Genomic DNA, 13,061 nt, shown 5'->3' on the forward strand with positions numbered 1-13,061 from the left:
GTAACGGAGCCAGGCCAGTGGCTTGTGTCTCTGGGGCCTGCACTGCACCAAACCCCATCAGTCAGCCTGGCTGCCCCGCTAAGAAGGGCACAAGGGCTTCAAAAATGTACTTGAAGAAAATGCACACAGCCTTCATTTGAGTGTTTTCACCCTATGCTAGTCCTAAAGGAAATCAACCCTGAATATTCATGGGAAGGACTGATGCTGAGGATGAAGCTCCAATACTTTGGCCACCTGATGAGAAGAGCCAACTCACTGGAAAAGACCCTGATGCTGGGGAAGACTGAAGGCAGGAGAAGGGGACGACAGAGGATGAGATGGTTGGATGGCGTCACTGATTCAATGGACAGGAGTTTGGGCAAACTCCAGGCGGTGGTGAAGAATAGGGAAGCCTGGCGTGCTGCAGTCCATGGGGTCACAAAGAGTCGGACGTGACTGAGTGACTGAACAAGCACCCTATGCTTAGTGCGTCCACTCGGGGCCCTGATGTGCCCGGAGGCCCAGGGGTTGGGGTCAGGTCCACCCACATCCAAGGCGTCTAGTCAGCGGTCCCTGCGGTCAGCGCAGCATCCTGGTCAGCAGGCCAGGAGGATGGAGGCCAGCCGTGCTAGCACAGCATTTGATGTGATTGGTGGTTGTTTGAAAGACACACCCTCTCCCCCATGAGCACATTCAGAGGAAAAGATCCAGGAGGTGGATCTCAGCTCTGTAACTTTCAGGCTGTGCAGCTTCTCCTCCTGGGCCTGGACTTTCTTACCAGAACATGGGGATTGTCGTGGGACTGCCCTGGGGGTCCAGTGGTTAAGAATCTTCCTTCCAATGCAGGACATACGGGTTCGATCCCTGATCGGGGAACCAAGATCCTGTACGCCTTGGAGCAACTGCACCCACATGCTGCAACTGCTGAGCCCTCGACACACAGCTATTAATAGAGGCCCATACAAGGCAATGAAGATCCAGCTAAGCCAAAATTTAAAAAAAAGAAAACTGGCAACAACCCTGTCTATGAGAAAGGAGGCTCCAGGAACGCGTGCTAACATCTGTGACGCCCAGCAGGGAAGCGAGAGGGGCTCTGTTCAGTGCCCGCCTCCAGGGGTGATGGGCGGACCGATGACTCGAGGTCCACGCGTCCCTGAGCACACGCCAGCTGCACGGGCATCACTCAGTAAGTGCCCCCGTCCCACCAGGACCATCGTCGTCACCCCTCCCAGCTGAGCAAGGAGGCCCCACTGGTCCCCAAGGGTGGTTCCCTCCCCTGGCAGTTCCTGGTCTTCCTGCCTCTCTCCTGGTGTTGCCAGCCCCCAGATTTTGCTCAGTGGGAAGCACCATTCTCAGCTCTGTGGCTTTGGGGGGACTGACCCCCTCCCTGGCTCTAGGACAGGTGCTGAGGGGCTCAGAGCCAGCAGCACATCTGCCCCCTGGGAAGAGTGGCAGGTTCAAGGGTAGATGTGAAATTTAACAGCCAGCAAGACTTGGGAGAGATTTTTATGGAGCTTCTGGCAGAGAGAGCCTTCCACCCTGATCCTTAGGACGTCGGGGGTTGGAATGGCCCTTCTGCTGCCCCGAGAGGGGCACCTGGGGAGCTTCGGCCACGGAGCGGAGCCTGAGCGCAAGCTTGGTTGGGCGGGAGAGCAGGAGGGGGACCAGGCCTCCAGGAAAGCTACTGGATCGAGCCAGCCCCCTTGTTCCAGGAGTCCAGGACTGTTCCTTACTGTTGGAGTTCATCTGATGTGGCCTTCCCGGCATTTTCAGACCTTAACTGCTCCACGGTCTGCATGTTTTCGAACTATTTCCAAAGAAGGTCGCATTCCCAGGTGCCAGAGGCTGGAATGTTCTCGTGTCTTTTAGGGGACACAGCTCAATCCAACAGGTATGTTTGAGCTCTCAGAGGTAGGGAGCACATTCGTGGAGCACCCCGTGATCTCGGGGGTGCATGTCCACTGAGAAAAATGGAAGTTCAGTAAATCCTGGCTGAAAGGGTGGAGACACTCGCCACAAAGTCTTCAGTTTCATGGCTGTTTATCGGAGCAAGGGGTTCCCTGCTCCGTCCCACTCGTTAGTCGGCAGAGACAGGATCACATTCAGGTTTCACTACGACCCCAGTGACCCACAGTGCAGCCGATGTGATCACGAGGCACCCAGGAGCTGGGGCTGAAGTGCTGGCTCCACGGGTCCCCCCGGGGCAGACCAGCCAGGGCCTGGACATCAGGTGAGGAGTATAGTCACCATCAGGGCTGCGGACAAGAAGCAACTGTCCTTCTTGGAACCGTGAAGTCCCCACTGAGCCCCTTAGTCCTGGTGGCGCAGACAGGACCCCGTCGCCCCCGGGTCCTGGCCCGGCATCTGCACGACGCTTACGTCCTGGGGGAACTGAACACAGCGCTCGCTTTTCTCTGCTTGATCAGACTCACTTGGGGACTCGTTTCCTGGGCTGCAGACTGGTTTCTCACTTCACTCACTAAGGACTGGAATAACTGTGGAGTTGGGACCACCTTGTCTGTTAGCTTGCAGCTTTTGATCTCTCCAGACTACATGGTGTTCTCAGGCAGGGTGGAAGAGACATTCTCTGGGGTGCTGAACACAAATGAAAGCGCCCAATGAGTCGTGCCAAGGTCACCTCCTCCAGGAAGCCTTCCTGCCCTCCTTCCCACTCCCTTATTCCCCAGGCAGAGCTGAACACACCCACTACGCACATTTCCAGGCTCCCCACCCATACTTCAGTGAGCCCTGCTCACAGGGTTGGCAGCAGGTGCTGGTCCATTCTGCTCCCGCCTCTACTACCGCAGCCAGCACGGGTCCCGACCCATAAATCCATCCACCTCCACTCCAATCAGCTAGATGCAAGACTGGTCACACAGACAGGCCGTGAGTTATCAGAAAAATGAGGCTCTGTCCTGGCTAAGAATAATTCATGCAAACCGCTCAACCCCCGCTGTGCTTAGTGAGGCCTGAGGTCGGCCACTTACTGCAGCCGGGGTTCATCACTCAGCTCAACTGGGTGCCCCATGCCTCCATCTGCAGCAGGGGTTGGGGGAACAATGGCCCCACCTCACAGGCTTTGTGGACGCTTCAGGGACCTGAGGAAGGTCAAGGCGGCCCCGGACAGCCACTCGGCAAGTTAAGACTTCTTATCTGTCCCCCAGATCACTCCATTCTCTCCTCACCACTGGGTGCAGAAATACAACAGGCTGAATGAAGGTGAAATAACTAAGTGTGGCGGGCTGCGATCCGGCCTTGGGTGGGTGTAAAACCCTTCAGCCGTCACAGTGCCTGAGAGCGTAGCCCCGAAGGGTTAGTTTAGCTGGAAGGTGGATTAGTCCGCTTATTCCCAATTTTAATGTTCAAGAAAAGCAAGATGGAGTTACTTCAACTTTTAAGTAGAATGGTGTTCTTCTCTCCCAAGTCTGTCCAGGCAGCCAGACAGGGTGGCTCTTATGGGCTGAATGATGCCCCTACCAAAATTCATAGTGGAGAATGGATCCCCAGGACCTCAGAATGTGACTGTATCTGGACATGAGAACTTTAAAGCCGTCATCAAGGTAGATCCCGATCCAACAGGGCTGCAGTCCTTAAGGACACAGAAGGATGCCCACATGAGCACACGGCGAGGAGACGGCCATCTATCACGCGCAGGAGAGGGGCCTCAGGACGGACCAGCCCTGCCCACACCTGGGTCTCGGATTCCAGCCTCAACTGGGAGACAGCAAACACCTGCTGTTTAAGGCCCTCGGTGTGGGGCATCTGCTGTGGCAGTCTGGGCTGACTGATAACGCGGCAAAAATATGTTGGGGGGTTTCCGATGGGGGAAGACTGAGCAGGCCTTGGGAAACCTGAGCCCCCCAGAGAGGGGGTGAACCCTTGGTGAAATCCAAGGGTTAGGTGGACAAGAAGAGATGCGACAGGATGTGGGAGGTGAGCAAGGCATGGAAACCTAGGCAAGAAAGACAGGAGCGGGGTGCCATTTCCTACTCCGGGGGAACCTTCCCGGCCCAGGGATCAAACCCATGTCTCTTGCGTCTCCTGTATTGCCAGGCAGGTTCTTTATACCATTAGCGCCACCTGGGAAGCCCAGAACCAGGGCACGCACCAGGCTCCTGTAACTCAAAGTTGGCCAGTGGGCCCCTCAGGAGCTGACTGGCACAGCTGCTCTGGGACGACATCAGGGGGTCCCCCTGGCTCAGCCCTGCAGGTGCAGGGGTGGCTCCATCAGTAGCTGCCTGTCAAAATTCCGGTATCACAGCCCCACAGGACAACTTCCAAAAGAGATCCCGTCTCCTCCTTCCCCCGAAGCCCCCCAGCGTCCTCCACCATTCCATCAGCCAGAAAAGCAAGCTCTCCGGACCCCGTGGCTGGAGGCGGCACAGTGGGGTCAGAGTGTGAGCGATGAAATGGGGACTCTGTACTATGAGCCAGGACGCCTCTCTGGTGAGCAAGGGTTCCCGGCCACAGGGTCTCGTCCTCCATGAAGGAGCCGGGCAGGCACAGGGCAAGCCCAGGGTCCAGAGGCCCAGAGGTCCAGCAACAAGGCAGCTGAGCCCCATGGGATGGGGGAGAGGAAGGGGCTGCTGGGGGGCTGGCTGACACCGGGCACGGGAGAGGCCGAGACGGGGCAAGAGGGAAAGGGGGGAAGGGGGACGTGCGAGGGGCTGGGAGCAGGGGCAGGGGGCAGCAGGACCGCCCTCCCACGGAAGCCGCCTCCACGTGTATTAGTTAAAGCCAGACACAACCGCAAGAGGGGGCGCCCGGTGGGACCCTGGTTCCTCAACCCCAAATACTGTGGAGGAAGGAACAAATTCACTGGAAGTCGCGTCAGAAAGGTCCCAGACAGCCTTCGGCTTTAAAATGTGCTGTTTATTTTTTTTCTCCAATTATAAAAATAATACATTATCCAAACAGCTAGCTTAGGAAACACAAAATTCCGCCCAGGAACACAACAAAGAGAGCCCTCCACCCCGCTGGACGGAGATGAGCTGGTGGTCTCTGTGACGACGGCGCAGCCAAGGCCCGGCCTGCCCAGAGCTGAGAAGGGGCTGCAGGCCAGGAAACATGGTGAGACGCACAGGACAGAGCCGCGGCGCGTCCACCAGCCTCAAGACACCGACCCTCCCTCCTCGGTGCCTGGGGGCCCAACGTCCAGGCCCCGCAGGGACCCTCAGCGGCTGCCAGGGAAGCAGAGCGCACCCAGACGCTCGGGGAGGATTTTAAAAGCTGGACTAGACTCACAGGGACCCCAAGGCATCTGCACACAGCGCGGCAGCCTCCAGATCTCCCCCGGGGACCATTTTCAAAACGAGTTACCTCCCCGCACCCGGGGACGCGGAAGAGCACGTCCCGGCTCCCCAGGCACAGGGCCGGCCTCTCCTCCTCTCAGCCAGATGCCCACGTCCACAGCACAGGAGGCTACGAGCACAGCGCCGACTGCGGCCGGGGACCCCGAGCCTGTGGGTGCGAGCGTGCGTCCCAGGGCACCAGGAGACAGGGCGAGTGCCAGGGCTGGAGTCCCAGCTCTGCCCCCTGCAGCCCTTGGATCGGGCGGTCTCTCAGGCCCCGGGGGCCTCCATAAACCATGAGTAATGCCCGCCTCGTGGGCTCCCGAAGGGAATAAATGAAACACCAGGGGCAGGTCACACAGCGTTGGCACACCTCAAGGGCAGTGAGTGCCACCGCACCCGTCACCCCTGCCGTGCCAGCCCTGTCCCCCATTTTAAAAAAACGGCCCCTCTGAGCACTGACCAAAGCCCCGGGGAGCAACAGGGGTGTTTCTTCCACCCAGAGCCAGGTCTGGATCCAGCCAGGCCTGCCAGGTGGCGGGAACCCATAGGCCAGTGGCCTGGACCCTGGAGCGGAGACGAGCAGCCCTCGAGGGCTCTGCCAGGGCCGTGCCCAGACTGTGGGGCAGACAGGACCCGACCCAGAACGGGCTTGTGCAGAGGGGCCCCCGGCAGGGGAGGACGCAGGCCACGCGGGGGGACCTCGGGGAAGGGGGACCTCGGGGAAGGGGGCCCTTTCACCGGCCAAACTGGACCCGACCCTGTAAAACAATGAATCCTCCTCCCTGTCTTGCTTTTAATCATGTTTTTCAACACTTAACACGTGAACATCTGCTCCTCGATGTCCCGTCTTTGTTCATCTGTTGTCCTCAGAATGAAAGTCCAGAACCTTCCGCGCTGATTTTAAAGTCGGGCTGAACGTTCAATAATGAACAAAGCTGGAAACACAAGAGGAAAAGGTGGCTTTTTAAATGAGCGCAGACCTCTCTCGAGGCCATCACCCTCCACGAGGTCCTCGAGCCTGCTCCCTGGATGGCCTCGGTTTCCTCACAGCGAGGTCACAAGGACTTGCTTTATGGACCACTGGTGGCCCCAAAACTGTTAGCAAAGGGAGCCCCCGGGGCGCCCAGCCACGCCTAAGACGGGCACCCTGATCAAAGAGAAACACGCGGGACACAAACCTGCTTAAACTTCCCTCTAATTCTGTCTAAGTCTTCATGAAGTTTATCGTAAGTAGGGTCATCGTAAGGGAACTTCTGAATCATCCCAATCAATGCCTCTAAGACCTTCATCTTTTTGCTGTAAAACACAGAAAGACAGACCTTCAGTCCCCGGCACAGCAGGCTCGGCCTGTGCAACAGGTGCCAGGCGCGGCCCTCAAGGCAGCGGCGCTGAGCTCGCCGGGGTTCAGGAGCTGGCGGCTAACGCAGTCATCACACTAAACAACCTGCCCCCGCCTGGCAACGGGCGCCTGCCCCCCCGCGCCCAACATCAGGTGAGAACCGACCTCGCCGGCTGGCTGCAACCTGGACCGGCGGCCGAGGCGACGCGACGAGCACCCAGACCACTGGTCCCCAGGCCTGAGCCCGGAGCAGACAGAGCCAGAAGGAAACAGCGCTGGGCATGGCCACGCCTGCTCCCATCTGGGGGGTTTCTCGGCTCCAGAACCTTCCCACCCAGGGCCTCAGGGAGTTTAACAGCAGGTAAACACCAGGCCTGCTCCGTCCACAGTGTCTGCTGCCTGAGTTCAGCCCCCTTCCCCAGGAAGACGAGGGCCTCAGCCTGGAGCAGGACTGCCCTGAGGCACTCAGGGACTTCACGGCTCTGGGCCTCGGCGTCCTCATCTGTAAAATGGGGCCCTGATGGCCACCTGCCAGGCTCAGGAGGATCAGTAATCCAGAGAAAGCCCAGGGCCTGCCACAGAACAGCGCTGAGTAACCGTCAGTCTCCACCACACCCTGGAGGCCAGGACTCGCACTGGGGAGGGCAGGCGCCCTTCTCGGTCACGGGCAAGCGACCCTGCCCACCTCCGATCACTGGGCGTCAGGAGCATACTAGCTATCTGTTCCCAGGGAATCTCGAAGGACTTGTCCTTATGAAGCGACAGCCATTCAAAGCGACCAGGACCCGCTCACGTTTGCTGTTCTGAAACCAGTTTACAAGAATTACGACAGCTGCCTCTCGGGGGAAACACAAACCGGCGAAGTGAGTGAAGGAAAGCAGCGAGGCGCTAGGTTCCAGCAGACAGAAGGCAGATGCCCACACGTGGGAACCGCTGTGCGTGCCGGACGCGGGGACCACCGCCCACTCCCAAGGCTGTGAGCAGCCCCGCCCGATGGCTGGTCACTGCAGCTGCTCCAGACGCACGGCCTGGCGCACGGTCAAGGCCGGTGCACGGTGGGGGTATGGCCCGCTCATTGTCAGGTCAGGAAAATGGGGCTCCACCGGCCTGCAGGAGGGCAGGGCATCTTGGGGAGGGTCCAAAAGCCATGGTCACCCGCTGGACACCCCGTCCTGCAGGCTGAGACGGGCCCCCACACGCCCTCTCCGGGTGAGAAGCCCCCGGCTTCACTGAGTGAGGCCGCACAGGGCGGGCACTTCTCCTCTAACATCCTTACTTGGAACCTAAGGCAGTGGGAGGTTCTCTGTCCGCCTTCTACCGTTTTTTTTTAAACTGTAGAGGCTTAGAAAATCCAAAAGTCACTCCTCTAAGATGAAGGGATTTAGGCTGTGGTTCAGAGACCACCAGGCTCTGCTGGTGGGGTCGGGGCAGAGGGGCTCTGACCAGCCCTGACACAACCCACGTGCCCCTCCCCCGATGGAGCCTGGGGGCACGGCTTTAGGATGGCGGCGGGGTGGGGGGGGACCCTGCCCTGGGGTGTGAGTTGGCAGCCCCCAGGTACAGGAGCCTTCACACCCTCCATGCGCTGCAGACGCCAGCAAAGGGACAAGGGGAGGCTGCTGGAGAATTCCAAGACCAGGCGCGCCACCCCCACCTTCACGGGCCAGAAGTGCAGAGGCACCTGTAGCCCTGACCGGCACCCAGTGCTGCCACGCGCTGCCACCCACCGTCCCAGCCAGATCACCGGCCACGCCGCCGCCCGCTGGGTCTTTAGAGGAAAACCTCCTCAAGGTGGCCCTGCGTGGTGGACGAGTCTGGTCAGATCCCACTTGATCAGTGATGGGACAGGTCAGAAAGCAGCGACCCCAGAATCACCCAGACCCTGTCTCGAGCATCCCTGCTCTGACACATGAATATGGCGGTGGCACAAATTCTAGAAATTCAAAACATTCCAAATAAGATGACAAGTCACGTGGACGGGGGAATGCGGCTTCTGCGCTCTGTCACTCACATTCCTGGAGCCCCTCCCTGGCCAGGCAAAGCCACCGGGCATCCGAAGGACATGGGGCAGCCGCTGAAGCCCCGCGTGGGATCCCCTGAGCGGCAGCACAGCCTTTCACGGACGGGTGAAGAGTGAAGACCGCAGGTGGGGACAGGGTCCTGGGGCTTCAGGAAGTGGCACCTGTAACTTCTGACAGGTTCAGAAGGCTACACGCTACAGAGGACAGCTAACGGCTCCTTAGCGCTTCCTGACACGGGCAAAACACACGGGCCCGATCACCTTGTTAGACCTCCTGGCTACGTAAAAAGTCCCAGTGACAGTGGGGTCACCATTTCTGAACCTGGATCACACCCAGACTACTGTGCTCTGTTTATCAGAAGCTCAGGGGAAACGAGAAGATAAAATCGTTTTCAACCTGCCTTCACTGGCAGGGAGTGCTTGAAGGCCTCCAGGGAAAAGGCGGGGGAGATCAGAGGACCCTTGAGAAAACAGTAGGTGTTCATCCAACACCCCAAACGGGCCCGTACCTGCTAGGCACTATTTCCTGTAAACCTTGTAACAACTGCACAAGCTTATTTCAGCCCGACTGTTTTCTCCGGTTTACAGATGAGGAGACTGAGACTCTAACCCCCCGCGATCAGGGCGCACCACGGAACCGCAACTCTGGTCCAGACGCCAAAGAAGAAAGGAGGTTCCGCCTTACCTGTCTCTCTCAGTGGCGCAACTGTGCAGGAGACCTCTCCAAGCAAACGCGAAGCCTTGGTAGCACCCAATCTGTGAATTGACGAGACATTTAAGAGCACAATGAATAACCGAGCGCTGTATTTGATCTAATTATCAAGCTCTCAAAACTAAAGTGGGGGAGGACGGGAGGGGGCGCAGGGCGTGTCTTCTTGTGCTGGAGCAGGAAATGGAGGTCGGAGGTCGAGTTATCAGCGGGACAGCTGGCCTCCAAGGCGGCCCACTGGCCCCGCCTCCCACTCCACTGGTACTTGTGCCTGTGGGGTCTCCCAGCTGTATCGGGTGGCCGTGATGAGCAGAACACAGAAGAGGTGGCACGTGACCTCCGGATTTAGGTGTTAACGGGCAATGTCACCTCTGCCCTGCCCACCCAGGCCACCCACACAGGGTTAGGAGGACGCTTGGGCGGCTCTAAGGAGAAGTCCACATGCAGAAGATGCGGAGGGAGCAAGCCATCTGAGAAGTACCTCTTCTGGCCCCAGGCAAGCCTTCGAGTGGCTGACTTTTAACTCCAGCATCAAGAGGCCCTGAGCCAGAACCACCCGGCTCAACTGCTCCTGGACCACGGACCCCCAGGACCTCTGCGAGATAAGTAACACTGGTTGTCTTTAAGGCCACGTGCCTTGTACTGATTTCGTTTTGAAGCCACAGATGCCTAATACAGTTCCAGTGGTCTCAGACTTCGCTGTTTACAGCCAATCACCTGTAAGTGAGGGCCCATCCAGGACAAAAGGCAGGAGAAAAGGAAAACCGGGGAGTTTACGGGATTCCTGTGTAAATATCCACGGCACGCTCTCACACGACACCGGGGTGCTCACTCTCTGCAAGAGGACTCGGCACCACGACACTCGACATCCACTGAGGTGACGAGGGGCTTGTTTTTCCTCCAGCCCATCCACCTGCGTCATCGCCACACAGCCATAGGCTCTACAGGCTCTGTCCTAGGAATACGCCTCCATCCACAGTCTATCTAGCCTACTGCCACTTTAAGAGGCCTGAAATTGTGGCTTGATCATACTGACCGTCAAGGTAAACTGTCAACAGTAAAAGAACAGGACTCCTTTCTAGGTGGTGGTGGGGCAGGGGGAGGTCCCCACTCACTTCAGATCCGACTTTAGCTCCATGGAGCGTGCCGTGCCGTCTCCCTTCGATCATACCCAAACTGCTTCCTTCTTCATAGCCTTCCCGGTACCCTTCCCCGTGAAACCTGCAACGGAGAAGCAGCAAGTCTGAGTGAATAAACAGGAGAAAGACGATTCTTCCTGGAAAAACTCATTCCTCCACGTGACCCAGACCTAGACCCAGACTGCAAGACGAGACCTAGCAGCATTAAAGAAAAATAAGAGAACCTAAACCATAAAACTTAGGTCCAACGTCAGCTCCACCCCTCCCCGAGCCTCTGCTGTGGCAAGTCGCTGTACTTCTTGAAGCCAAACTCAGCGCTTCTACAATGAGGAAGCTGGGCTAAATCAGGGATTCCCAAACCGGGGAGAATACTGGAAACACACAGGAAAATCCCAAAGATACAAATTCAGGAGCCTTGCCCTTATCTCACTAAAGTTCAGGAATCCGCTTTTTGAAATTTCCCCAGTGACTTAGTCAGCAGCCCCAGTTCTGTGAGTCTGTAAGCTAGACTGTTTGGGCAAGAGCTTCAAAACAGACAAACGAAACTCTGCCGTCTGCACCAGGCTTTTCCATCACACCTCAGGAGCCAGGCAAGGAGAAGCGCCATCTGCTGCTGCTGCTGCTAAGTCGCTTCAGTCGTGTCCGACTCTGTGTGACCCCACAGACGGCAGCCCACCAGGCTCCCCCGTCCCTGGGATTCTCCAGGCAACAACACTGGCTGCAAAGTGTACCATGACGGCAGGGCCTGTGGTAGAATAAAGGCTCTGACTTACAGGGGCCGGCAGCGGAACTGTCACAACCCACGGGCCACCGAAGTGAAAGGGGCTGGCTGGAGCACCCGGCGAGGCCAACTGCGTCATTCCCACTTATACTGGCTCCCGCCCCCGGAGCGACCTTGCCTCCCCATCTCAAAGACGGGATCTAGTCCACAAGTTGGGATAAAACAGATAACGGGGGTACAAGGCTTAGTTCAGCCTGCAGCTCACAGCAAGTTCCAAATGAACTGTCAGCGACTGATCGCTTCCTGCTCCCTCTTTCTCAGGGACGTCTATCGATGTCTCAAGCGGGCTGGGCACTGGAAGACAGCCATCAAAGCAGCCAAGAGCTTCACCACCCCCACCCGCCGCCACCCCTGCCTTGTCACAGCCCCTAGGCGCTGCCCAGGGGCTCAGGAGGGAAAAGGATGACGCCTGACACCTTGATGAGCCTGTCCGTGAATGCGGCCGTCTGTCCTATTACTGAGGAACGAGAAAGAGGTGGGCAGCGCCCAGATGGCAGAGGTCCGCGCCACCCGAGGACGGGGCGTCCCTGGAGGGAGGCAGTCACCAGGCCGAGCAGATGCATGGGGGCAGCCCCAGAGGAGGGAGGCGGGTCCTGAGGAGCAGCTGGGCGCCTGGCGCTCGCCGGAGAAGGGGAAGTAACAGCATCCTGGGCCCTCCCGCGCCGGATGCCCCCAGGGCCCCAGTGCGCTCCCCCAGGGCCGCAGCCCAAGGCTGGGAGCCGACACGCGAGGGCTGGGGGCCCCGACCCACCCACCTCTCATCTGCCATCACGACAGCGTCGAACATGTCCTGATCCCCGGCCATGGCGGCCACCGACCAGCCTCCGCCCGTCGGGCTCCGCCGCCCCGCGATGGAGCCGCGGACACGCGACGCCACAACTCACGGAAACCCCGGCCACTCGCGACGCCAAGTTCACTTCCGGCGGCGACCGCGCGGGGCAGGCCGGGTAACGACGGCACGCCGGAGGGCTCAGCACTCGCCGGGGCGCTCAGCACTCGCCGGGGCAGGCCCAGGGCGCTTGCGCGGCGGCGGCGGCGCTGGGCGGGGCTAGGCCGGGACGCGGCCCCTCCCCGAGGCCCCTTGCCCCGCCCCCCGGCTCGGGCCGCCAGCCTGTTGGTCGGTCCCCACCTGGAGCATCCACTTGGCCACGCGGGGCTGACCCATGATCTCACTTTCCCAAAACCAGGCAGAGGCCACCGAACTGCCAACAGCGGCTCAGAAAGGACCAGGGAAAGAAACTTGGAAAATTTATCAAAGAACCAAACGCCTCCCGGAGCTCTGGGCCCTTGGGGTTTGGGGGAAAAATGTCCCAGGAAACGCAATTCGCGGAGTGGGGACAGTACCCAGACAAGAGTGGCCGGGTCCCCCGCCGACCCCGATCCACAGCCAGGGGCCACCTTCCAGGACCAAGTCAGACTTGAGACGCCCCACCTAAAAGGCCACTGAATCCGCGATAACAGTATTCCAGGGCATTTGGGCTTTTGTTCGAGAAACAACGCAGGGCTGACCCGACGCCCCGGGAATCTGAAACAGCAGTGGGTGACAGGAACAGCCGAGGTCCTCTTAACACTCAATGAGTAACTGTTGGCATCCGTTCTTAAAACTTTAGAGTTCTTTGAAAACTGTCAATAAAAGTGTTTGTGTTTTTATTCTTGCGGTTGTTTTTAAAGCAAAAGCAGAAAGGGGAAGTGTTGGTCGCTCAGTCGTGTTTGATTCTTTGCCACCCCATGGACCATAGACTGCCAGGCTCCTCTGTCCATGGGATTCTCCAGGGCAAGCATATTGGAGTGGGTTGGTAT

The 13,061-nt window shown here is 58.6% G+C and overlaps 1 protein-coding gene across 2 annotated transcripts; it reads right to left on the minus strand.

Annotated features, from left to right (window-relative positions):
- Positions 1-4,830: 4,830 nt before the first annotated feature.
- LTO1 (LTO1 maturation factor of ABCE1) lies at positions 4,831-12,286 on the minus strand. Of its 2 annotated transcripts, XM_069565243.1 has the most exons (6): positions 11,467-12,286; positions 11,059-11,225; positions 10,457-10,562; positions 9,318-9,388; positions 6,452-6,569; positions 4,831-6,208 (listed from the first exon to the last, which is right to left on the minus strand). In XM_069565243.1, exons 2-6 carry the CDS (start codon positions 11,085-11,087, stop codon positions 6,140-6,142), a joined length of 393 nt encoding a protein of 130 aa, XP_069421344.1. In that variant the 5' UTR covers positions 11,088-11,225; positions 11,467-12,286; the 3' UTR covers positions 4,831-6,139. The 2 variants fall into 2 exon arrangements, with proteins under 2 accessions (XP_069421344.1, XP_069421343.1); XM_069565242.1 differs by lacking the exon at positions 11,059-11,225 and having other exon boundaries at positions 12,017-12,286.
- Between the last annotated feature and the right edge of the window lie 775 nt (positions 12,287-13,061).

Source organism: Ovis canadensis, chromosome 21 (genome assembly GCF_042477335.2).
Source record: "Ovis canadensis isolate MfBH-ARS-UI-01 breed Bighorn chromosome 21, ARS-UI_OviCan_v2, whole genome shotgun sequence".
Taxonomy (NCBI): Eukaryota; Metazoa; Chordata; class Mammalia; order Artiodactyla; family Bovidae; genus Ovis; species Ovis canadensis.

Coding starts and splice junctions, on each gene's coding strand:
- LTO1 (XM_069565242.1), bottom strand. CDS start 12,066: ATGGCCGGGGATCAGGACATGTTCGACGCTGTCGTGATGGCAGATGAG. Junction 9,389..10,456: donor GAGCTAAAGTCGGATCTGAA/GTGAGTGGGGAC, acceptor GTCAATTCACAG/ATTGGGTGCTACCAAGGCTT. Junction 6,209..6,451: donor TTAGAGGGAAGTTTAAGCAG/GTTTGTGTCCCG, acceptor TTGTGTTTCCAG/CTTTGTTCATTATTGAACGT.